The sequence below is a fragment of the Oncorhynchus mykiss genome, chromosome 8, assembly GCF_013265735.2.
Source record: "Oncorhynchus mykiss isolate Arlee chromosome 8, USDA_OmykA_1.1, whole genome shotgun sequence".
Taxonomy (NCBI): Eukaryota; Metazoa; Chordata; class Actinopteri; order Salmoniformes; family Salmonidae; genus Oncorhynchus; species Oncorhynchus mykiss.
Genome location: NC_048572.1, coordinates 47,209,049 through 47,235,665, shown reverse-complemented (window position 1 = coordinate 47,235,665; position 26,617 = coordinate 47,209,049). Strand labels below are relative to the sequence as shown.

Here is a 26,617-nt window from a genome sequence, read left to right as displayed (position 1 = left end):
ATCATTTTGCAGTGGTCTCTTCATTTTTTCCAGAGCTCTATGTCTGCCTCATCTCTCGCATGATGTTGTGAATTCCATTCTGTAACACAACAAGCTCCTGGGTTTGTAGAACATTATCTTGTTTTCAAATGTTTCTGACCCGCAATATAATTGTTCAAACTGCGAGCCGACACGCGGGTTGAAAGAATGTTTTCATTCTCACCCACCAGCAGAGTTTTTTTGCAGGTCAACCGCGGGGAACCGCGGATATCCAACCTGATGCAGGCTCTACTGTAAGATACCACACAATGGTGTATCATTATGTAGTACTTTAATCTCTTTGGGGTTGTAGAATTCTGGAAACTTTCACAAAATTCACAGTTTTTCCTAAATTCAAAGTTTGACGAATAAAGTATCAACCCTAAATGTTGCAACCCTAATCCTCGATATCCCCATTCCTTTTTAGACTTCCTGCTGTGGATTGATGGCTCTGGCCGAGTTCTCCCTATCCGGACAGGGGCAGGGACCTCCCTAGGTATGGCCCCCAAAACCCCAGAAGGATCCGCAGCCGTGACAGCCCTCACTTCAGACTTTCAAAAGTTCTCCCCCTTCGCCCCACTAGAGGTAGGGAGGGACCAGCGACCCGTCGAGGGGGACGATGCGGTGAACTTTCTGCCCTACCACATGCAGCGAGGGGCAAACCCTTCCTCGGCCCAGAGGACGGGCCCTAACGGCGGGGGCCCTCTGGACTACAACCCTTACTACACGTCGGCCGATTACTACTACAGCCTGGCCAAGGAGCACTCTTTGGAGAGCCAAGACAGCTCCACGCTCAGCAGCCCTCCCTCAGACAGCCTGGCACATCCAGGGGCCTCCGGGGTAGGGGGATCTGCCACGGCTGCCCCCAATTCCCTCTTCCAATTCTCCATTGGAAAAATCCTGGAGGACGAGGGAGGGGTGCAGGTGGGGCCGGCGAGTCAGGGGCTCAATTGCGAGCTTCCTGCATTCTATGAGGCAAACGGGGAGGTGAAGCCCACCTCACCACTTCAACTGCACCCGGCTGATCGAGCTGGGGACCAGCGGCAGCTCAAGAGGTCAGTGCTGATGGGATTCCCAAATCTGTCCAGTCAGATTTCTATCCTTATACTACAACTAAATGCTTGATAATACATCAGTGGAGCAATGCAAGTTAGCGATCTTTCTATCACCTTTTGCCACTTGTGTGAATAAGGAATTTATTTCTAAATGAGAAATAATTTGTTAATTGCTATATACCACTTCCTTTCTTCTTTCAGAGTGGTTATGTCGGTGAATGACAAGTGGCACTACTGTCACAACTCTGAGGTGCTGGTGGGCTCCCGGGCCATGAGAGACCGTCACCTGCTGCTCCTGGGATACGTCATTCTGCAGGTGAGCCCATACCATTTAAACCATCTTAAAAACAACATTTAAAAAATATATAATTATAAACCACATTTTAAACATCTTACAACCACATTTCAACCAAATGTCAGTATTCCTTTACCTCCATTACAATCATCCGATGACGCTTTTGAATTGGCAACTGCTACCAGGCAACTGGTCTACTAATGGTCCGCTTTGCCCAATAAGTATAAAACTAACAGTGTTACTGACATCCCTCCTTGTGTTCCTCTCTCCTCTTTTTCCTCACTCCCTCTGTTGTTCCTCTATTCCACAGCTGCCCTATCATGAACTGGAGAAGCTGAATGGTATAGAGGAGGTGAAGCAGTACCTTCACAAAAAGCTCCTGGAGGTCCCCTTATGACAACAAAAGACTTGTGTGTTTGTGTGCGCGAGTGTATGCCATTTTGGCGGCTTGGAATAGGACGGTTATTGGTGGGATTGCGAAAGGGGGCTTTGTTTGAGGTGGTAGACAAACCCTGGTCAAAGTCTAAAACGGAAGAGTTTCTGGCAACTTGCATTTATCAAAATAGCGCCAGCCTATTTGCAACCAGTCACGTCCCCAGTTGATGGCATGTGTAGTGTCAGGTTGCCACGCTTGTTGTCAATGCAATCTTGTCATTGTCACTTCACAACGGTTCAAATCTAATTTTATTGGTCACGTACACATAATTTGCTAATGTTATCGCAAGTGTAGCAAAATACTTGTGCATAGCTTCAACAGTACAGTAATGCCTAAAAATACAAAAACAGTACACGCAAATCTAAAAGAAAGGAATTAAGAACGAAATAAATATTAGAACGAGCAATGTCAGTCCGAAACCCCCCAAAATACACCATATATACAAAAGTATGTGGACACAATGCGTGGATTTGGCTATCTCAGCCCCACCTGTTGCTGAAAGGTGTATACAATCGAGCACACAGTCATGCAATCTCCATAGACGAACATTGACAGTAGAATGGCCTTAGTGAAGGGCTCAGTGACTTTCCAACAAGTCAGTTCGTCAAATTTCTGCCCTGCTAAAGCTGACCCAGTCAACTGTAAGTGCTGTTATTGTGAAGTGGAAACGTCTAGGAGCAACAATGGTTCAGCCGCAAATTGGTAGGTCACACAAGCTGATAGAATGGGACCGTTGAAGAGCGTAGCGCGTTAAAATCATCTGTCCTTGGTTTCAACACTCACTACGAGTTCCAAACTGCCTCTGGTAACAACGTCTGCACAAGAACTGTTCATCGGGTGCTTAATGAAATGGGTTTCCATGGCCGAGCAGCCACACACAAGCCTAAGATCACCACGCGCAATGCCAAGCGTCGGCTGGAGTGGTGAAAAGTTTCCTGCCATTGGACTTTGGAGTAGGGGAAATCGTTCTCTGGAGTGATGAATCACGCTTCACCAACTGGCAGTCTGACAGACGAATCTGAGTTTGGCGGATACCAGGAGAATGTTACCTACCCCAAAACATAGTGCCAACTGTAAAGTTTGGTGGAGGAGGAATAATGGTCTGGGGAGGTTTTTCATAGTTCGGGCTAGGCCCCTTAGTTCCGGTGGAGGGAAATGTTAATGCTGAAGCATATGACGACATTCAAGACGATTCTGTGCTTCCAATTGTGTGGCAACAGTTTGGGGAAGGCCCTTCCCTATTTTGACAATGCCCTCGTGCACAAAGCAAGGTTCATACAGAAATGGTTTGCTGAGATCGGTGTGGAAGAATTTGACTGGCCTATGCAGAGCCCTTACCTCAACCTCATCGAATACCTTTGGGATGAATTGGAACGCTGACTGCAAGCCAGGCCTAATCGCCCAACATCAGTGTCCAGGGGGGACCAACTCCATATTAATGCCCATGATTTTGGAATGCAATGTTTAACAGGCAGCTGTCCATATACTTTTGGTCATGTAGTGTAGAAGCTGTTTTTCAGTCCCTCGGTCCCAGCTTTGATGCACCTGTACTGTCTCCGCCTTTTAGATGGTAGCGGGGTAAACAGGCCGTGGCTTGGGTGGCTGAGGTCCTGTGACACTGGTTGCTGTAGATGTCCTGGAGGGCAGGCAGTGTGCCCACGGTGTTGCGTGGGCTCACAGCACCACCCTCAGGAAAGCCTTGTGGGTGCGGACGGTGCAGTTGCCGTACCAGGCGGTGATACAGCCCGACAGGATGCTCTCAATGGTAACATCTGTTGAAGTTAGTAGTTGTCTTAGGGGCCAAGCCAAATTTCTTCAGCCTCCTGAGGTTGAAGAGGCGCTGTTGATCTACGGACTATTTCTAATATATCACAATAGCGTGACAAAATATTTGTTTTCATTTTAGGTTTTGACCAGCGTATTTCTATAGTTCTAGTTTTGATCATGGTTTGGTGTGGACGAGTGGGAAGTAAGTTGTTGTTGTTATTATTATTATAATTATTATTATAATAGTCATACGGAGATGACAATGTTCTGGTGGTGTATGAAAAAAGAAGTCCCTTTTTAAAATAAAAAAATTAATGTTTTATTGAACTGCAGTTGTAAAGCATGTTGGGACTGTGTAATAGGTTCGCTACGGACGTCAGAACCGCAACTGTTCATTCGGATCAAATGTAACTGGGTGACATGGGGTTTATTGAGACTAACAAATGGGACCTCTTCATTGTGTTTTCTAATACTTGTGTGCAACGTATGGTCTGTAAATGAGGGATGAGGATGGATAAATGAAGTTAATGAAAAAAAAAGTGTTATATATTTTTGTCTTCACTAGAATGGCTTTTCCATTGTCCAGAACTAAGCAATGCACGTTGGAGCATCTATTTTCTACCTGGTCTCTTTGTTTTGTCTTTGGTACACTTTACTTACGACATTCAATGAATGACTTCATTCAGAGAGGACTTTGTGATTCCTTAAGTGAGTTTCCACCATTGCATTGACAATGGGGAATTGCCAGACACCAGTCTAGTTAAATTAGGTGTATTGCTATGAAATAGACAAGTGAATACAGTTAATCTGAGAACCTTTTTGTTTTCTCAGTGGCATTTGAAATAGAACCCTGACCTAGGTTTTGCATGATTGAGGTAATGCGTTAAGTCATGCAGTGGTTTGCATGGACAAATTGGTGTTTGATACTGGACTTGCTGAAAATTAACCATTTTTATTTCAAGTTGTCTCAAAGCGATACAAATATTGTTAGAGACAGTCCATTACCTTTTTACAGGACCCCAAAGACTTGGACTTTGTTAGGTAGGCAGAAATGGCTCATGGGATTTGTAATTGTGGTTTCGCCCCTGTATTACTAGGTGTTTTGTCTTTGCTCTGTTTATGTAGCCGATCAGGAAGAGAATAGGGTAATGCCAAGGATTTATATTTACACTAGATGACTGAGGGCACTGTGATGAAGTCACCGTGCCTCCATCTTGACACTCCCCAGGCAAAGCTAAAGGCAATTGTTTTAAGGTCATACCAAGGATAATTTTACTATAAGACCCCTTGAAGTATGAAAAAATAGTAAATTATTTGATAGAAGAAAGAAATGGGGCCTTACTACTTTTAGCCCATGCAAACGCATTGTATAACATTCACTACATGAAACAGCTAGCCCCCACCAACAAAAAAAATCTAAAGTTAGTTTGTTCTGAAGTGTCTGTCCCTTATGTGAAAGATCAGGATTTTTGTTTTTAAAAATGTTTACATGTATCTAACCCCTTTCTTTTTTGGCACTATACATTTGTTCAACTGTTACCAGGGGCCCTTCAGACAAAAACAACCGACGTGTTTGTGAGAGTCATCATAATAGAATGTAGGCCAAACTGTTCGGATGCCACAGACAATTGTGTGAGAAGATGGATTTTCAGGTTGTCTTATGGTCTGACAAACACGGCGCTAGCTCTGTCTTTCACCGCAGATGTGGAAGTGTGACATAGGTGGATTGAGATACACCCAATGCATAAATAACGGGGATGTTTTTATGTTGTGGACACCGACCTTACAGGGTTTGTATTAATGAATGCATTTGTAAGGATCCATGGGCTGTTTTGAATGCTTGTTGCAAGTCTACAAAACACTGTAAATGCATTATGCACAGGTGGTTGAGTGTTTATTTATTGGTATCACTCCTGGTACAGGGGACGTGTGTATTATATCTGGGGAAAGACAAGTTTGGAGATTGTTTAAATATTGATATGTCTGTATAAAAACAAAAGCAACATGTCATTTTTGTTTTGTGAATTATGTACATTTTACATAACGACAGTATGAGCAATGGAAAATTGCATGCCTTAGTTTTGAATTTTGACATTGATAAAACAGAATTTAAAGGTGGACTATGCAGAAATCACTGCCATTTCCTGGTTGCAAATATTCTAATAGTTTGCCTAACAAAACAAGCTAGTATATAGTGTAGAGAATCATTGTACCATCTAAACTGCTGAGAAATATATTTTCAGCTGTTTGAAACTGCAAGCATAGAAATAGATCTACCGCTTCTTAGACTTGCTTTCAGTGAGTGATGGATCTGTAACACACATTTGTGAATTTGGTCAGCTTGCCCAGAAAGGGAGACTTTTGCAATGTCATACTGAAGCTTAATACATACAGGTACTACAAATTGTTTAGGGAAATCGCCTACAGCCAAAGTTAGTGGGGAAAATTATAGCTGTATTTTGTGGATCGTCTAATGCTGCGTTCATGCCCAAGTCGGAAGCTCTTAATTACCAGTCAAGTCGTGGATGCATGTAATTTCCTTAGGTGTCAGAGCTCAGGGATGATAAGACTAGCTTCCCACTAAGTATACGTTCAAGTGCCACCTGCTCACTTGGTTATGGCTAGAAGTAGTGTACTATATGGAATAGGCTGCCATTTCGGTTGCAAACCTACCCCATCAGTAACAGAGCTGAGCATACTTCTTACATTAAAGCTCTATAAATAAACATCAACTAACGGTTGAAATCACACACAAAGAATTCACAAGAAAAAAGTGCATTTTATTTTAGAGGGTTTCAATGGAGGGAAAGCAGCAACAGTCCTCCCTCTGCACAGACTGTTAGGACAAAAAACAACTCCTCAATATGCCCCTCCCAGTCAAAAACTCTGTAGAAACCAGTCTTGTTCAAAAACATAAAAAAAGCCTCAGCCGCTTTAATTAGAAATTTCCTTAGGTTTAAAAAAAAAAAAAAAAGTTGCAACAAGTTCATAATAAACACCTAGAAAGGCATTGAACGCATAACAGCCCCTGTAAAAGATCTCGTCCCAGTTGAATAAAAGTGCTCCAGGTCAACAACAGGGGGAGCATGACTTTTCCATTCGTCCCTTTATTTCGTCTCGCTTTCTCCAGTCTCATTTCTCCTTGTGAGAAAGAGGTGGGAGCAGCCAATGTGTGAGCGATTTGATGACGCTGCTGTAACTGTGCCTGACTCGCGAGGAGGTGTGTCCCGCACAGCCCCTCCTATTTGGGGGGGTGGCTAATCTGAGTCCGAGTCACTGCTGTCCTCTGAGGAAGAGCTGCTGGAGCCCTCGGATGGGTCGTCGTCATTCTAGAGGATAGTAGAACATCTGGGTCAAATCCATTTTACTATTAGTGCTGTGATTGTACTAGGCAAACTAAATCAATCGAATAGTCCAATCAGATCTCTCAAAATGCAAACTCAGGTAAACTAAGCACACCTCAAATACTTTATTTGACCCAAGTCTACACTAAAGCATAGTGCCGTTCACCTCATCTTCGCTGTCGGAGCTGCCAGACGATTCTTCATCATCAGAGTCTGACGAGTCCGTCTTATCATCCTCGTCTGAATCGGATGTATCCTGCTGGAGAGCAGGTAAAGGGTCTTTACCGCAAACTCACACGTTTACAGAATGGTGCACAGCATATACATTTATAACAGCACATGGAATACACAATTACAGGACAAACATGATAGCATAACAAATACCACGCACACACACACCTTAAAATAACAAGTTAAACACACAAACTAAAAACATACTGACGTAAAAGCATGTAAGAGTAATCAGTGTCACACTCCAACTGCCGCAGACTGTTTGAGCCTTAATCACAGTAAGAACGACTAAAGCCCACAGAGGAATTCAGGTCTTGATGATCTACCTTAACTCAGGGTTTCCCAAACTCAGTACTGGGAGCCCCCTGGGTGCATGTTTTGGTTTTTGCCCTAGCACTACACAGCTGATTTAAATAATTATACTGTTTAGCGCCTGGGGGGCCCCTGGATCAAGTATGGGAACCCCTGCTTTAACTAATCCTAAACCATTAAAATTGCAGGAGCCCACACACACAGCCCAGGGTACCACAGTCTGACCACCACCCATGCAGCTGCCTCAAAGTCTGAGTGTTTGTGTGTGAGTGTGTGTGAGAGAGAAGCAGTCTGGCGAGAGGGCGGAGTTACCTTGGCCCGGTACGCCATGGCCCGCTTGCCCTCTCCGACCTCTGCTGCGGCTCTGGCACCTACTACCTTCCCCTTCACTGTCGCCATCAAACACACCTTGGCCCCCTGGGCGCCCCGCGCCTTGGTGGTGCTCCGCCGTTTCTGCATGCGGGGGGGGGGAGAATTAGGAGGAGGATGAATAGATGGAGGAAGGTGTGGAGGGAGAGAACGAAGAGGGAGAACAGGGTGGCAAAGATGGAGGGTGGGCAGCACACAAACACGGTTCAAGCTCAAAGCAATGATGATTAGTAGCTAGATGCTAATATGATTACGTTTTTACCCCCCATTCAAATGCAGTAACGTTAGATGCCTGCTTGTGCATACAGATAGTCTCTACTGCAGTCACATCAGGCTACAACGACAGAACAAGGCAATTTAATTTACTAATCTAAATCAAATATATTTGGTGTCAGCTTTTAGTACTCCAGCTACAGAGAAGAGTAGCTATGGAATATGAAGGATGTGAATGGGGAATACAACTATAATAGCATTAGTGATAAGGGTTATAGCAGGAGTATGAAGTTCTACAGCTGCACCATCAAGAGCATCCTGACTGGTTGCATCACTGCCTGGTATGGCAACTGCTCGGCCTCCGACCGCAAGGCACCACAGAGGGTAGTGCGTACAGGTCAGTACATCACTGGGGCCAAGCTTCCTGCCATCCAGGACCTCTATACCAGGTGGTGTCAGAGGAAGGCCCTAAACATTGTCAAGCACAGCAAGCAGTACCGGAGCACCAAGTCTAGGTCCAAAAGGCGTCTTAACAGATTCTACCCCCAAGCCATAAGATTCCTGGGGCGGCCACTAACTAGTGGTTAGAACGTTGGGCCAGTAACCGAAAGGTCAGCTCAGGGATTCGATCCAGCAACAAGGTAGAAATCTGTCATTCTGCCCCTGAGCAAGGCAGTTAACCCACTGTTCCCCGGGCGCCAGAGACGTGGGTGTTGATTAAGACAGCCCCCCACACATCTCTGATTCAGAGTGGTTGGGTTAAATGCATAAGACGCATTTCAGTTAAAGGCATTCAGTTTCACAACTGGCTAGGTATCCCCAGTCCTGAACAGCTAATCAAAGGGCAACCCAGACTATTTGCATTGACCCCCCCCCCCCCAGACTATTTGCATTGACCCCCCCCCCCAATCCTCTTTTAGGCTGCTGCTACTCTATGCATAGTCACTTTAACTCTACCTACATGTACATATTACCTCAATTACCTCAACCGGTGCCCCCACACATTGACTCTATACTATATACCCCCTGTATATAGCCTCACTATTGTTATTTTACTGCTGCTGTTTAATTATTTGTTACTTTTAGTTAAACAATTTTGTCATGTTTCTACGAACTTTACGGATACTATTTGGAATTTTCGTCTGCACCGTCGTGACCGCTCAAGCGGTCTTTCTGAACAAAACGCGCCAACCAAATGGAGGTATTTTGGATATAAAAATTATCTTTATGGAACAAAAGGAACATTTATTGTGTAACTGGGAGTCTCGTGAGTGCAAACATCCGAAGATCATCAAAGGTAAGCGATTAATTTTATTGCTTTTCTGACTTTCGTGACCAATCTACTTTGCTGCTAGCTGTTTGTATTGTTTTGTCTGCTGAGAGAGATGTCGTAACATAAACGCTTGAATGGCTTTTGCTGTAAAGCTTTTTTGAAATCTGACATGCCAGGTGGATTAACAACAAGCTAAACTGTGTTTTGCTATATTGCACTTGTGATTTCATGAAAATTAAATATTTTTAGTAATTTAATTTGAATTTGGCGCTCTGCAATGCAGCGGATGTTGACAAATGATCCTGCTAACGGGATTTTAAACACGTATTTTTCGTAACTGCATTGTTGGTTAAGGGCTTGTAAGTAAGCATTTCACCTGTTGTGTTCGGCATATGTGACAAATACAATTTGAAGGGTTATAGCATGAATGTATGTTTGCCAGCAGCATACCACCCTGCATACTACTGCTCCTGGTCAGTCCCTGGATGGGAGAACAGATGCTGCTGGAAGTGGTGTTGGAGGGCCAGTAGGAGGCACTCTTTCCTCTGGTCTAAAAAATATCCCAATGCCCCAGGGCAGTGATTGGGGACACCGCCCTGTGTAGGGTGCCATCCTTCGGATGGGACGTTAAACGGGTGTCCTGACTCTCTGAGGTCATTAAAGATTCCATGGCACTTATCGTAAGAGTAGGGGTGTTAACCCCCGGTGTCCTGGCGGTCACCTAATCATCCCCAGTTTACAATTGACTCATTCATCCCCCTACTCTCCCCTGTAACTATTCCCCAGGTCGTTACTGTAAATGAGAACGTGTTCTCAGTCAACTTACCTGGTAAAATAACGGATGAATAAAAATTTCAAAAAATGTTTGGGGCATTGTATATGAAGTGCTATCTTGAATGAGGGTTGAGTGGGATGTCAAGAACATATTTGAGAGAGTGCAACTCACTGTGGTGGAGAACTCTTTATAAACAGCTCGCTCCTGGGGAGAGAGAGACTGAAGGGGAAGAGAGAAAGAAAGAGGGAAAAATAGTAAGGGGGAAGAAATGACTAAATAAATTCTGTTAAGACTGATTTCTTCCAAAGGCTCTGATGTTAACATTTGATCTATCATTTCAACTGTTTAATGATTTTAGAAGAATACAACACAGGTTATAGGTTTGCATCGTGTATCAATGTCGCCTTACGCAATCTGTCTCGTTCAGTTTGATATTTTAATGCTTATTTGATTATTTTCAGGCAAGGCGACCTTCGGTGTCCACTGTTCAGAAAGTTGCCTAACAAATAGTCATTATTTGACCCAAAGATTACCCTCCCTTACCTTGACCCAGGCCTCCAGCTCAGCCTTGTACTCAATCTGCAGCTCCTCCACCAGCTTCTTGTACTTGTCCTTGTGGCTCTGGCTGAGTTTGTGCCAGCGCTTGCCAATCTCCACCATTCGCTCCTTCAGGCTGAAGTGGTTTAGCTCGCCGTTGGTCAGCAGCTCCTGGGAGAACATCTGGTAGCCGCTCCTGCAGAGAAAGAGAGCGACAGGGAGAATGGTTTAATTCAAGATTAATTTCACCCACAGATCAGTCAATACAAACTAAGGGTGTGAACGTTTAAATGAAATGTAATACCTAACATTAAGAAGAAAAAAAAAACTAAAAACAGAATTGTTTTTACATTTTTTAATCACAGTGCAGTTATCACAAAACAACCACTAACAGGTCCCACTCCTCACCCTAAAGGGAAATATTTAACAAAATAGGCCTACCTAACGCAACAATGCTGTAATATTAGTGGGGATATGCAGCATCTTTCAAATTATTTGCCACAGATACAAAGCACTACACACATCTTTAACAAAGCGCTGATTAAGGAAATGATTGCAGTTGATATGCGGCCAAATTAAAAGGACTGCCAAGCCCATTTGAGCCGCAACTCGCGCTACTGAAACAGGTGCGTCTCTCTCAGCAATATCATTGTTCACCATTACTCCCATTTCAACAGGGTGTTTATTCTCTTTATAGTGGGAGTTGAGACATACAGCTAGCAGCATTAGAAAGCAACAATTCTTCCCCTTTTAACCAGTAGATACCCACATTTGGTGCTTGTTTTATTTTGCCCTGTGTTTCATTTGTGAGTTTAAACTTAGTGGGCAGAATTTTGTTAAACATGAAACAAACTTGGCCCCTAGAATAATGAATACACAATTTGCCTCCATCAAAACAAGTTTTTTTTTTTGCATATTTCAGTCTGGATCCTGTCTAAAGTTATGGGGGGTTGTAACCTATTCTAAAAATGGCACACTATAGCAGTTTGCAAAACATCTTAAAATAAACAAGACTAATGTATTATTCTAAACGGCATCATATTTCCCTACTTTAATCAACCAGTCCATTTTGAATGTGGTAAAGCCGTTGTGGTTTGGCAAGGAATGTTGCTCCTGTACAGTTGTTTGTGTATCCCATCAGTTAGATAGATACGTTTTTATAGGCAGTAATTTCTCATGGGAGGCGCGCAGCATTCGTGTGTGTATAAGTAATGGTCGAATCGAAATTGAGTGAGAGACGTAAATGGAGGGAAAAGAGAATGTAGGGAGAAGAACTGTGATCACTTGGCTGTTTACTCTGTTGCGAGTCGCTAATGCACATAAATGAAATGGAAAGAAGTCAACGTGAATTAACGGTTGTCTTCAGGATAAAATGTCAGTTTATGTGACAAAACAAGCAAGTATAGTGTAGAGAATAATTGTTCCATCTAAACCACTGAAATATATTTTCCATAACCAAAAATATTGTATTTTTAGCTGTTTGAAGCTGGTGGACAAAACCAAAAGTAAAAGACATCAAAACTAAAAACTTTCAGAACGGGAAGCTTAGAAATGGCGCACATAGAACAGATTTACCGCTTTTTGGACTTGCTTTCAATGAGAAGTGTGAATCTGGTCAGGTCGCCCAAAAAGTTACATATTGCAGTTTAAACGATGTCCATTTGTCGCATCCCTGATACAAACCGCAATCCATGAGCAAAGGAATGGCATAGGTCCATCTAAATACACTGAACAAAAATATAAAAACGCAACATGTAAAGTGTCCCATGTTTCATGAGCTAAAATTAAAGATCCCAGAAATGTTCCATATGCACAAAAAGCTTAATTCTCTAAAAAAATGGTATTTTATTTAACTAGGCAAGTCAATTCTTATTTACAATGACAGGCTACCAAAAGGCAAAAGGCCTCCTGCGGGGACAGGAGATAAAAATAAATAAGCAAATATAAGACAATAAAAAGCCACTCTAAAATGATCAGTTTTCTCAAGTTTGTGTGTGTGCAATTGGTATGCTGACTGCAGGAATGTCCACCAGAACTATTGCCAGAGAATTTCATATTAATTCAAGCCACCTCCAACATAATTTTACATAATTTGGAAATGTGTTCAACCGGCCTCTCAACCGCAGATTACGTGTACAGTATGGCGTTGTGTGGGCGAGCGGTGCCCCATGGTGGCGGCGGGGTTATGGTAAGGGCAGGCATAAGCTACAGACAACAAACACAATTACATTTTTATCAATGGCAATTTCAATGCACAGAGATACCATGACGAGATCCTGAGGCCCATTGTCGTGCCATTCATCCGCCGCCATCACCTCATGTTACAGCATGATAATAAATGGCCCCTTGTCACAAGGATCAGTACACAATTCCTGGAAGCTGAAAATATCCCATTTCTTCCATGGCCTGCATACCCACCAGACATGTCACCCATTGAGCATGTTTGGGATGCTCTGGATCGACAGTGTGTTCCAGTTCCCGCCAATATCCAGCAACTTCGCATAGCCATTGAAGAGTAGTGGGACAACATTCCACAGGCCACAATCAACAGCCTGTTCAACTCTATGCGAATGAGATGTTTCGCACTGCATGAGGCAAATGTTGGTCACTCCAGATACTGACTGGATAAAAAAATATATTTTTTAAGGTATCTGTGACCAACAGATGTATATCTGTATTCCCAGTCATTTGAAATCCATAAATTAAGGCCCCGTTTATTATTTCAATTGACTGATTTCCTTATATAATCTGTCACTCAATAAAGTCTTTGAAATTGTCGCATGTTGCGTTTATTTTTGTCCAGTATACATATTTACAGTGCCTTCAGAAAGTATTCACACCCCTAGACTTTTTCCACATTTGGTTGTGTTACAAAGTGGGATTAAAATGGATTTAATTGTCATTTTTGGTCAACAATCTACACAAAATACTATGTAATGTCAAAGTGGAAGAAACATTTGAACACTAATATATGTTGATTAGTTACATATTACACCCCGAGTCAATACACGTTAGAATCAACATTGGCAGCGATTAGAATCTGCAAGTCTTTCTGGGTAAATCTCTAAGAGCTTTCCACACCTGGATTGTGCAACCTTTCCCCAATTGTCAAGGTCTGTCAAATTGGTTGTTGATCATTGCTGGACAACCATTTAAGTCTTGCCATAGTTTAGACAAAAATCTGCTTGAAAATCTAACTTGTAACCCCAGTGTAGATTTGGTCTTTTAAGTTATTGTCCTGCTAAAAAGTGAATTCATCTCAGTGTCTGGTGGAAAGCAGACTGAACCAAGTTTTCCTCTAGGATTTGGCCTGTGCTTAACTCCATTCCATTTATTTTTCATGCTGAAAAACTCCCATCCTTAACAGTTACAAGCATACCCATAAAATAATTCAGCCACCACTATGCTTGAAAATATGGAGAATGGTAGTCAGTAATATTTTGTACTAGATTTGCTGAAAACATAACATTTCGTATTCAGGACAAAAAGTGAATTACTTTGCCACATTTGCATGATTACTTTAGTGCCTTGTCATAAACAGGATGCATTTTTTTGAATGTTTATTCTGTACAGGCTTCCTTTTCACTGTAAGTTAGGTTAGTGTTGTGGAGTAACTACAATGTTGTTGACCCATCCTTCAACTCTGTAACTGTTTTAAAGTCACCTTTGACCTCATGGTGAAATCCCTGAGCGGTTTCCTTCCTCTCCGACAACTGAGTTAGGAAGGACGGCTGTATCTTTACATTGACTAAGTTAATTGATACACCATCTAAAGTGAAATGAATACCATGCTCAAAGGGATATTCAATGTCTGCTTTTTAAAAAAATTGTACCCATTTACTAATAGGTGCCCATATTTGCAAGGCATTGGAAAACCCTGTTCTTTGTGGTTGAATTGGTGCTTGAACTTCACTGCTCGACTGAGGGATCTTACAGATATTTGTATGTGTAGGGTACAGAGATTAAGTAGTCATTCAAAAATCATGTTAAACACTATTATTGCACACAGAGTGAGTTCATGCAACTTATTTAGCATATTGTTACTCCTGAACTTATTTAGGCTTGCAATAACTTATTGACTCAAGGGTTGAATACTTATTAACTCAAGATATCAGCTTTTAATTTTTAATTAAAAATCTGTAAACATTTTGAAAAACATAATTCCATCTTGACATTATGGGGTATTGTGTGTAAGCCAGTGACCAAAAACTGAAAATGTTTTAAATTCAGGCTGTAACACCAAAATGTGGAAAAAGTCTAGGGGTGTGAATACTTTCTGAAGGCACTATATAAATTGATAAAAGGACATACAAGGGACCTACACAAACAACAATTAGCAACACACAAAAGCAAGTGAATCTAAGAGGTTCTAGACAAAGTGCCTGAATAAGGTGGTGAACGACATGAAAAAGGAGCAAAACAATGATAGTGACAGGGTGTGGAAAAATAAGAAAAGAAAATAAGACATTTGGGGAAAAGGGACTGAGCAAATAGACAGAGAAAATGAAAAAGAACATGGGCCAGGATAAGCCAAGAAAAGAAACCATATGATAAAAAGACACCAGTAATAGCAATAACACTCAAAAGAGTCAGCGTGTGGATACTCACACTGGTGGCTTCTTGGGCTCCCCTTCAAACTTGGGTTTCCTCTGGCCTGCTCCTGACTGGGGCATTCTAGACTCCAACAATTCCCTCTGTGGGAGAAGAACTGTCATTACACCACGAGCACAGTCCACACACACACACACACACACCTGGGTGTACTGTACATGTCAAATACTTGGAATACGGGGGCTCCATTGTATCGGGCAAATTAAATCAAGTATTTGAAAGTATTTGACCCAGGTCAGCAATAGGGTTAATGGTATGCCCATGAAAATTACACACCGGGACAATAATCAATAGAAATACACATTACATACATTTAATTTGTTACCCCTTTTTCTCCCCAATTTCATGGTATCCAATTGGTAGTTACAGTCTTGTCTCATCGCTGCAACTCCCGTATGGACTCGGGAGAGGCGAAGGTCGAGAGCCACGCGTTCACAGAAACACGACCCAACCAAGCCACACCGCTTCTTGACACAATGCCTGCTTAACCCGGAAGCCAGCCACATCAAAGTGTCGTAGGAAACACCGTCCACTTGGCGACCGTGTCAGAGTGCACGCGCCCGGCCCGCCACAGGAGTCGCTAGAGTGCGATGGGACAAGGACATCCCTGCCGGCCAAACCCTCCCCTAACCCGGACGAAGCTGGGCTAATTGTGCGCCACCCCATGAGTCTCCAGGTCACGGCCAGCTGCGACAGACTCGAACCAGGATCTCTAGAGACACAGCTAGCAACTGCGATGCAGTGCCTTAAACCACTGTGCCACTTGGGAGGCCCTCACATTACATACTTCAACAGTGTGCAAACAGTGACATCCAGCAAACAAACACACAAATGTCAAGACTCTGGTACAATGGCAGAAAGCAGAAGAAACAAAGAAGAACAAGAAAAACAGATCACGCAAACGCATTCAGACGGGACGGATCCACCAACTCCACACTCCGTCGGGGGTGGAGGGATGATGGAGAGAGAGGAAAGAGAAAGGGCAGGGGGTGGGGAGGGCAACCAACATTTTGACATTTCTTCAGCACAACCGAAGAAGACAGCGGTCAAACATCTGGTCACTGACCACGGGCCGGTACTGAACCTCGTATCGCTTCTGGTCATCGGCCGCCTTCTTGATCCACGGGATCTTCTCCTTCTTCTCCATGGCCTTCCAAGCCGACTCCATGGCACTCTGGGCCTTCTTGCGGTCACTCTAACCACAAGACACAGGACACAGAATTGTTAAACCTTAGGACTCTATGGATTAAAACGCATCCCTAGATGCAGTACGGCAGGGGCCACAACTGGCCCACGAGCCAATTTGATTTGACCCACCAAGGTATACCGTGTTTAAAAAATGTTTTAAAGTTATGTTGTTGGAAAAGATAACTACTTTAATATAAATGTAAAACACTAAAACCAAATAGAAAACTATAAAAATGTATATGGACCTACAGTTTATAAAAAAATGTTTTTATCTAGGGCTGTTTTGCGGACACAAAATGCTGCTCGCTCACCCTGTACTTGGCCAGGTAGTCTCCTATGACGCTGTGTTGCCACATCTCCTCGGCAGTCTTGGGCGTCTCAGGGATTTTGGTCCTCTTCTTGCCGTCACGCTTCTCTTTCGCCGTCAGGCCAGCGTGCACCCAGTGCTCCAGCTCAGCTTCGCGACAGCGCTCCTGAAGGAATGCGATAGAGACAAACCTGGCGTCAATGCAGGTGACATATACATTGAGTACCTAGTACACTTTTAAAACAGAGGAGGCTAGTGGGAGGAGAAATAGGAGGACGTGCTCATTGTAATGGATATCAAACTGTGTTTGAAACTGTTCCATTTGTCTATTACAATAAACCCGTCCTCCTATAGCTCCTTCCACCAGCATCCACTGCTTTAAAATGTAAACGATCCACCCTCACTGTATCTTAACAGCTCAAACATCCCCATGACCCAACATATGAAACGCTTAGTAAACCTTACTTGTGCCTGACCAGGTGAAAAAAGCGTTCACTGTAACTTAGAAAGCTATATCCCAACTTGCCAAGTGGCTGATAGGTGGTGACATACCTGTTGTAGTTTTGTGAGACCCACCTTGGCGGAGGGGGACTTGGCTCCATGCGGGCTGCCAGCAGCCCCTATGCCCAGCCGCGAGCCCCCCAGCTTCTCCTCCGTCATCACGCGGTCCCTCTCCTCCTCTGGGAGACTCTGGGGAAACAGAACCGACAGAGGCTTTCATAGACTTCCACTTCGAAAACTCAGGTTAGCTAAGCATGTGTAGTGTGATATGTATAGTACTACAGATATGGTTATATTCAGTTCTACTTACCTCTAGAAACCTCTGTAGGTCAATTTCATACTGCTTCTTTTTCTGTAGCCAGAAACACCAACAGCGGGGTGAAAGAAAGAGCATTGCTCAGATTTGTGAATGACAAAAAAACAACTTTGTTATCATGACAGAAATCATTTTAAACCTTCACAACACTTCTACAGCTATAAACAGGTATTTATCTATATTTTATGCAAGGTTTCCCAGAAGCAGCATGACATGGCAGCAAAAAACAAACAATTGAAACCAATAGAGGCCAAAATACTTGAAGCAGCTATTAAAAAGAAGCAGAGGACCAAGTCCAGGACTTGATTACGAAATGAAAAAGAAAATACTGGTGTTTCATTGCATTTCCTCATGAACGGAGCTGAACAAGACTGACCTGCTCACAGCGTTTCTGAAACATGTCCTTCTCCTTCTGCGTCATCACCTTCCACTGCTTACTGCACAGCACCATACGCTCCGTACTGGGAACATCCTTCATGTTCACCATCAGCTCGGCACAGTATAGGGAGTAACCGTTCCTGAAGACCGAAAACCATTAGCTCAGCGCCATAGAATTCAACTACACCACAGGTCTTTAAAACCCACAGAAACCAAGAGCTAACTTACTGTTTGCAAATAAATAAAGGATCTCCTATCAATAATCTCTGGATTAAAAAAAATATTGAGGACAAAAATCCCTTTTGGTCTTTACAGAACTGCCTAGAGACCACAGGGGTCTGGCAGTGGTAGTGCTGCTGACACTGGACCACATATTTCCTGGCAACAGGGGGTTTGAGCGCCACCTCAGTCGCTTTTCTGTGCCCCTATACATTCCTCTACCCTCTCTCCACTTGCCCACTATTCTTTCATTCAAATAATGTGACTCCGATCAAGCAACTTACGGCGGTGGTTTGGTTGGCCTGCCGTCAAACTTGTCCTTGAGCTGCCGCTCGGCTTTGGTGAGGACGGACTTGACGTGCTCTTCAGCATCTGGATGGGCCTCTTGGTAGACTTTCATACTGCCCTGTAGTGAGAACCATAGATTCAATCAAACTTTTTGGTTGACAATGAGAAATTATGGACAATTTCTCCTCATCAAGACTTAATCTGTGAAATTGTAATTGATTGTGACTTTCCTAAAAGGGATTAAATACTATTTATTTAGAATGTGCATGTTACTCTCTAGGCAGTGTATATCACACATGATGAATTAGAAAATGTGCTGGTTTACTCTACCAGGAAAAGGTAGTAAAGGATTACCAAGTTGTGTCCTGACAAGGTGCTATACTATTAAATATTTACTCTTGACCCTTCACCTCTAACCTCTTACCGCATAGTCTTTCTGCAGCTCCAGGGCCTTGCTGATCCATTTTAGTCTCTTCTTGTCTGAGAGCTGGGACCACTGTCTCCTCAGAGCCTCCTTCAGCTCCTTTTGGCTCACCTGGTAACCCCAGAGAAAAGAAAGGCATTCACCATTCACCACAAAGGACTCCAACAGGGACATTTTCTTTTGAGGGTGAATTAATGGAAGCACAACACTCAACATTTCCATTCAGCAAAATCCCAGACTTAGCTGGATGGGTCCTCTGCAAACACTCACATCAGGGTGGAGCTTCATGTAGGTCTTCTTCTCATGGTTGTACCACAGCTGCTGGGGCGTCTTGGGCTTCTCAGGAAGGTCCGACTTCTTTCTCTCCTCTATCAACTCCGGGTGGTCCTCTCTGGACGTGAACAAGAGCAAAGATATTAAGGCAGCTGTATATGGGTGGTATACCCTTTCAACAAACAGATCACCTGCAGGGTTTTTCAAGGGAAATTAGTCAGCTTTGGAAAGTGTTGGTTATTATCCAGTAGAGGAAGTTAATTTGGCCACCGAACACGAAGTAACTTGTTAACCGGCTTGAAAAAGACAGAAAATGCCACTCACTTGAATCGGGCCATATTCTTCTCAAATGACTCCTTCTCTCGCTGAAACTCTGTGATGTACTTTTGCTGTGGGGAACAGAGAGTAACCCTCAGTGAATTAGCTATTAACTGAAAAACTAACAGAGCTGCTACAATTGAAGATGTGTAGCTGTACAGAAAGCTATCAAATTTGAAGCAAGAAAATAAAGTAATTAGTTCAGTGATGTCATGTTTAGATGCGAGAGCTGCTTTGAATTAAATAAAGATGATCCCAAAGGCATAATGAAAGAGCAGGGTAGAGTTGACCATCACCTTTTTCTTGTCTGGGAGCTCCTTGTATTTCTTGGACAGAATCTTGGTGAGGTCAAGGTTGCTCATCTCCGGGTGGATCTTGGCATACTTAGCTCGCTTCTCCATAAAGAACCGGAAATACGGTGTAAGTGGTTTCTTTGGGAATTCTGGGTGTGTCTAATAGGGTGGAAAACAGAATAATTGCCATTCATTTGGTAGAAGGCGTGAGATTGGCAACAGTATTGTGAATGATCAAGTCTCCTCCTCCAAATAACCCTAGTATTTCATGGAATGTCATAAGTACAAGGTAAAATCTGATTCTTTACCTTCAATTTCTTCCCTTTGTAAGGGTTCTTCACAAACTCAATGACGTCAACTATGAGCTCTGTCATAGTCCTGAACTTCCGCACCTGAAGACAGTATCAAATAGATAAACTGAAATTCTGTTGAAAACATTTTCATAGTGCCATTTTGCCAGTAGATAGAGACGACAGACATTTTTTTCTGCAATTTCTGTGACACTCTTCCCTCCACACAGAAAATAGATTTTCTGCTTTTGTGATTGGCTGAAATTATGATTGGCTAACCTCAGTAGACACCTTCGCCCACTTCTGTTTGCACATGTCACCAGTAAAGTCTCCGAAGCAGACCTTCTCCCAGTCAAAGTGGGACTCGGTGGTTTTGTATTTCATGGCATCACCATCAGGCAACAAGCTCTGAATCCTCTCCAAAAGAGTGAGGCAGTCCTCCTTACTCCATGCATCCACAACTAAAACAGACAAACTGACAACCATCAAGCAACATCAAAGGGCATGTGTTTAATTTTTTTGACTTGCCCCTTTAGTAGACACAATAAACCTCAAGCTGACCCTGGAATAGATAAACAACTGACAGCAAATGTCAAAAACAAAAGTCAACCAGAATTCAACACAATATTACAAGATAAAAACATGCACCTACATGTAATTACATAAGCATGAAGGAAGGATACACAAAATTACAAAACTATTACTAGAAGAAATTATATAGCTTGTGGTTGATGAATGGTGGTTTGATTATTTGGCCTACCTGGCTCAGTTTTTATCTGAATGGTCTGGGAGGCAGAGGGCACACTGCTGCTGCCGTTCATGGTGCAGCGTCTGTGGGCAGCTCAACTGACCCGATTCCTAGAGATTCTGGAACCACAAAATCAAAGCAAACTTTATTTGTCACAGGTGCCGAATACGTGTAGACCTTGCCGTGAAATGCTTACTTACAAGCCTTTAAGCAAAAGTGTAGTTCAAGAAGAGTTAAGAAAATATTGACCAAATAAACTAAAGTAAAAAATCATTTAAAAGTAACACAAAATAACGAGGCTATATTACAGGGGGTACCGGTACAGAGTCAGTGTGCGGGGTACAGGTTAGTTGAGGTAATTTGTACATGTAGGCAGATATTCCAATACGTAAAGATATTGATCTACACAAGAAGATTTCTCAAATTCAAGAACTGACTTTTGACGTTCCAACCACGGGTTCTAATACGTTATCCTATGGTTATGTCCACGACTAAATATGTTCAAAAACATTGACACGGAGAGGGTGCACGTCGTGCATATTATTCAGCTGACAAAGGTCAAACGTCTTTACTACAAGTAGGCTAACCAATAGGCCATGCACAGTTGCCATGGGGTGTTCCTAATGTTTGGTATAACAGGCGTCACTGTGCACACAAGTTTCCCCCTGGCAACTTCAGACTATAGGCATACACTCTTAAAACGACCATGATGCATTATAAGCGCAACCAAATGAAGAAACTCTTTGCACTGTAACTGACAGCGAAGAGACCTGGGACTGAGTCCCTGCAAAGTTCTACTGCGTAGCCTAGGTGAACACCTTGCATAGTCATAGTGTAGAACCCCTGTATATAGCCTTGTTAAATGCTACTTTGTTACTTTTTTAAAATTTTTTTAACTTTAGTTTATATAGTAAATAAATGTCCTACCCTCCAAATTTGCATCACCGCTATTTTGCAGCCCATTATACACCAAAGCCAGACTAAACCTTCAGCAGCCCACTCAATTGAGTACCCATTACCTGTAAGCTACAGTGGGCAAGGGACTATAAATTAGACTATAGCATTTCAGCATTATAGACCTATCCAACGGCTGTGTGAGGAGTGAAGCAGGGATAATTCGCAAACGTGTCTGTGGCACTGCAGTCAGTACTTAGTATCTGGTGTGGCCACCAGCTGCATTGACTGTTACTTTTGACCCCCCCTTTGTTCAGGGACACATTATTCCCTTTCTGTTAGTCACATGTCTGTGGAACTTTATTTATTTATTTAGTTTATGTCTCAGTTGTTGAATCTTATGTTCACATAAATATTTTCACAAGTTTACTGAAAATAAACGCAGTTGACAGTGAGAGAATGTTTCTTTTTTTTGCTTATATACACTGCTCAAAAAAATAAAGGGAACACTAAAATAACACATCTTAGATCTGAATGAATTAAATATTCTTATTAAATACTTTTTTCTTTACATAGTTGAATGTGCTGACAACAAAATCACAGAAATTATCAATGGAAATCAAATTGATCAACCCATGGAGGTTTGGATTTGGAGTCACACTCAAAATTAAAGTGGAAAACCACACTACAGGCTGATCCAACTTTGATGTAATGTCCTTCAAACAAGTCAAAATGAGGCTCAGTAGTGTGTGTGGCCTCCACGTGCCTGTATGACCTCCCTACAATGCCTGGGCATGCTCCTGATGAGATGACGGATGGTCTCCTGAGGGATCTCCTCCCAGACCTGGACTAAAGCATCCGTCAACTCCTGGACAGTCTGCGGTGCAACGTGGTGTTGGTGGATGGAGCGAGACATGATGTCCCAGATGTGCTCAATTGGATTCAGGTCTGGGGAACGGGTGGGCCAGTTCATAGCATCAATGCCTTCCTCTTGCAGGAACTACTGACACACTCCAGCCACAGGAGGTTTAGCATTGTCTTGCATTAGGAGGAACCCAGGGCCAACCGCACCAGCATATGGTCTCACAAGGGGTCTGAGGATCTCATCTCGGTACCTAATGGCAGTCAGGCTACCTCTGGCGAGCACATGGAGGGCTGTGCGGCCCCCCAAAGAAATGCCACCCCACACCATGACTGACCCACCGCCAAACCAGTCATGCTGGAGGATGTTGCAGGCAGCAGAACGTCACGTCTGTCACATGTGCTCAGTGTGAACCTGCTTTCATCTGTGAAGAGCACAGGGCGCCAGTGGCGAATTTGCCAATCTTGGTGTTCTCTGGCAAATGCCAAACGTCCTGCACGGTGTTGGGCTGTAAGCACAACCCCCACCTGTGGACGTCGGGCCCTCATACCACCGCCATGGAGTCTGTTTCTGACCGTTTGAGCAGACACATGCACATTTGTGGCCTGCTGGAGGTCATTTTGCAGGGCTCTGGCAGTGCTCCTCCTGCTCGGAGGTAGCGGTCCTGCTGCTGGGTTGTTGCCCTCCTACGGCCTCCTCCACGTCTCCTGATGTACTGGCCTGTCTCCTGGTAGCGCCTCCATGCTCTGGACACTACACTGACAGACACAGCAAAACTTCTTGTCACAGCTCGCATTGATGTGCCATCATGGATGAGCTGCACTACCTGAGCCCCTTGTGTGGGTTGTGGACTCCGTCTCATGCTACCACTAGAGTGAAAGCACTGCCAGCATTCAAAAGTGACCAAAACATCAGCCAGCCAGCATAGGAACTGAGAAGTGGTCTGTGGTCACCACCTGCAGAACCACTCCTTTATTGGGGGTGTCTTGCTAATTGCCTATAATTTCCACATGTTGTCTATTCCATTTACACAACAGCATGTGAAATGTATTGTCAATCAGTGTTGCTTCCTAAGTGGACAGTTTGATTTCACAGAAGTGTGATTGACTTGGAGTTACATTGTGTTGTTTAAGTGTTCCCTTTATTTTTTTGAGCAGTGTATATATATGATCACTGGTGACCAATGATCATAGGTTACAGAAATAATCCCTGATCTGACATGACTTGGTTGGTAGCCTAGCATAAAATCTATTTTCACACATCTATCGGTGATGTCTTCGAGGATGGGAGGAATGAAGGCTGCATAGGTTATCCCAAAATAGGGGCATCGTCTCCGTTACAGGCTATGCATTCCTCTCAGCTATACCGCTAACTTAAGCTACTTGTTCATCATATACAGGCTAGTGTCTACTCTAGACCTGCAATAGGTTATAATAATGGACCGTAAAATTGCTCAGACAGGGCTTTACTATGCAAGCTGCATATCACAGGGGTTCCGGGGCAGCCGATGTGCCCAGGATGCACAATCCTTCGACGCAATCCGTGCATTAGGCTACATTCACAAGATAATATGTTTAGGCCTATTGGGCTACTTCATTGGAATTGTACTAAAACACCATGTCATTACGCAGATTTGTAAATTAACCATCCATTTAGACATATTGGCTAGGCCTAGCTGTTAGACTCTCTATGCAAGGTGTTGGCATATGCAGGGGATTGAGGATAACATTGTAGTGAATTTGAAGGGAAGCCTGTAGGAACTGATGCACACAACTCCATGGCTTCACAGTCAGTGACAGTACCATTCATTTTCAAAGGAATAAAGATGATTTAGAAAATTATCACAACAATATCAAAATCTCAATTCTAAAGTGTAGAAAATGTGTCAATTAAAAACAGTTTTATATTATTCAATTTAAACAAGTGGATCAGAAAATAGAGAACTTAAGAGATTGAAACTAACATTATATTATTATATTTTAATCAGTGTATTAGATCATTAGACTAATAAGAGAGTTACATGGACCCTCGGCCCCAGTCCATCCTATCTATCTATCTATCCAACCTTTATCATATGAGAGAACAACATTGCGTAGCCTACTTCAGGGCAGTGGCACACAATATAATTGTAGGACCGATCAATGTTTTGTTTCATCGTGTGATTTTTCAATGGCAGCAGAATTATTTTCTTATGCTTCCAAAACTGTACCGCGAGCGTGTGTTAATGTTCAGACCAAGCTACAGGGCTCTTAACTCCCGTACAGAAGACACCGAGGTCCAATGACCTCGGAGTCATGATCAAGGGCTAGGGACCGATTAGTTCCGCGACCAGGCTGGCATTTTTCTGCTTATTTTCCATCGGGCCCCTAACCGAAAGCCTAACTAACCGCGACTGGTTTGGTATATAGCCTAGCCTTGGTAGATAGCCTAGGCGGAGGGAGCGTTTTAGAGAAGGGAATAGAATGTTGGAACAGCTTGAACATTCCATGGCGGCGGGCTGAATCGAACTGCCAGAAAGTGCGCGACTACCCCCGCCCGTATCCCCCAATCGGTGGCGCAGCTGTGCACTCGACCGAGGCGCCGCTTTCTCGGTGTATAGGCTACAGTGTTATGGCCCGCTCATAAGGTCAAACTTCGGAACACACAACAGATCCTCCAAACTTATTAGAGAACATAGGCCTACATTGCACACAAAAAAACTTGCCACATGCATGCATTTCCTATCTACCGATACATTTTGGGAATATCTAAAACTATGAAAATATATAAAATGCTCATCATATACTGCATTCAAATATTTCGAGGGGCCGTGGCATTGCTAATGTAATGTACTTCTATTTTTGAGTCAAGGCTACTCGTAGCCTAATAAATTTGTCTTGGGAACACCGACCGTTTTCTGCTTCCTACCCCAGTAATGGCGCCCTTATTCCGGCAGGAGTCAAAACGCAGCTTCCGCTGGCAAGAAAAGTATTCTTACCGAACACTTTTGAAAATAACATTATATTATACCACGAAATGTTACATTAAAAAAACGCTCAGTCGACTTAATTTCTTATTAGCAGCCTGGATGTGTAGGACACGTGCAGTTTGGTAGTATAATTCGTTATTTTGTGAAAAGTCGTTTTAATGGTATAATTTGGAGGAGATTGCACAATTAACTATCCATGTGGTTTTATAAGCTACCAAAAAGAGTAAGTGCACATTTCAGAAACGCTTATAAAGTGAGGATTTCCTGAAAAACAGATACGCGAGCGGGCGCATCTGTTTGCTCTTGCCCCAAAGCTCTCACTGCAGAGCCGCCATGAGTGTTACAAAGACTGGGGGAGACACGACTTGAAAATCGCTTATAACGTCGTCAAAACACAACTTTTCACTCACCTTTCGTGACAGTTAGAAACCAGCGTTGATACTAAAAATCAAGGTATTCGTGTTAATTATTTTAGGGCTGTTTAAGTGTCTATTTTTCAGCCGTAAACCTCAGGGAGTCAGGTTGAAACGGATCCGACAAAAGAAGCGTCTGTTTCGGTATGAAACTCCGCCCAACGCCGCAGGGGGAGGAACTCCAAGGGAAAACATGCGAGAAAAAAAGGAGACAAAGACGTCAGTATTTCATAAGAAATTGTTTTATTGTGGTTCTGTAATATCTTTAATGAATAACGCATTTATTTTACACATTTTATCAATTTAAAATCATTTCGATATTTGTTGACAATTCATGATTGTATTTTATTCTTATAGTGACTATCAATAGTGTCTTATATAAAATCCTTAATTCTAACTAGACATTTATCTGCCACCCCCTTCATTTTAGCCAGAGTCCATGACTGCTAAACCGATTAGCCTATCCGCGGAATAACACGGGGCCTCAGAACAAGCCAAAATGGGACTTGAGAGATCCTAGGATGGATGGAAAGTTTCATTTAAGGCTCGAATTCGAAAGGCAAGGGAAAATAAATGAAACGTTCAAGGAGCCTATAGCCTTATAGCACTAGCAAGTCATATATTTGCATGCAGTTGTCCTGATAATATCTAAGGTCTTGTTTGCTAATGCCTATTCTGAAATGACAACTGTAGACCATGGA

General features: G+C 43.0%; 2 protein-coding genes across 12 annotated transcripts in view; one reads left to right on the top strand and one right to left on the bottom strand.

Annotated features, from left to right (window-relative positions):
• LOC110529976 (FAST kinase domain-containing protein 3, mitochondrial) overlaps positions 1-5,579 on the top strand; it is a 30,766-nt gene extending 25,187 nt beyond the window's left edge. For all 7 annotated transcript variants that reach the window (XM_021612690.2, XM_021612687.2, XM_021612685.2 and 4 more), the window contains 3 exons: positions 446-1,073; positions 1,275-1,389; positions 1,679-5,579. In XM_021612690.2, coding sequence (XP_021468365.1) covers positions 446-1,073; positions 1,275-1,389; positions 1,679-1,765 — 830 coding nt within the window. In that variant the 3' untranslated portion in view covers positions 1,766-5,579. The remainder of the gene's footprint in view (positions 1-445; positions 1,074-1,274; positions 1,390-1,678) is intronic.
• Positions 5,580-6,330: 751 nt separating this feature from the next.
• On the bottom strand, positions 6,331-26,115 carry LOC110529975 (nucleolar transcription factor 1). 5 transcript variants are annotated; one of them, XM_021612683.2, is made up of 20 exons: positions 25,914-26,115; positions 20,792-20,898; positions 20,311-20,506; positions 20,050-20,133; positions 19,745-19,900; positions 19,455-19,519; positions 19,128-19,248; positions 18,858-18,968; positions 18,430-18,551; positions 17,925-18,066; positions 17,543-17,584; positions 17,284-17,421; positions 16,736-16,897; positions 16,303-16,431; positions 15,234-15,319; positions 10,632-10,821; positions 10,260-10,307; positions 7,771-7,911; positions 7,082-7,174; positions 6,331-6,900 (listed from the first exon to the last, which is right to left on the bottom strand). In XM_021612683.2, exons 3-20 carry the CDS (start codon positions 20,413-20,415, stop codon positions 6,829-6,831), a joined length of 2,007 nt encoding a protein of 668 aa, XP_021468358.1. In that variant the 5' UTR covers positions 20,416-20,506; positions 20,792-20,898; positions 25,914-26,115; the 3' UTR covers positions 6,331-6,828. The 5 variants fall into 5 exon arrangements, with proteins under 5 accessions (XP_021468358.1, XP_021468354.1, XP_021468355.1 ...); XM_021612679.2 differs by having other exon boundaries at positions 20,311-20,492; XM_021612680.2 differs by having other exon boundaries at positions 7,082-7,171; positions 20,311-20,492.
• Between the last annotated feature and the right edge of the window lie 502 nt (positions 26,116-26,617).

Coding starts and splice junctions, on each gene's coding strand:
- LOC110529975 (XM_021612679.2), bottom strand. CDS start 20,852: ATGAACGGCAGCAGCAGTGTGCCCTCTGCCTCCCAGACCATTCAGATA. Junction 19,520..19,744: donor AGCTCCCAGACAAGAAAAAG/GTGATGGTCAAC, acceptor TGTTCCCCACAG/CAAAAGTACATCACAGAGTT. Junction 17,422..17,542: donor ACCTACAGAGGTTTCTAGAG/GTAAGTAGAACT, acceptor CTGTTTCCCCAG/AGTCTCCCAGAGGAGGAGAG.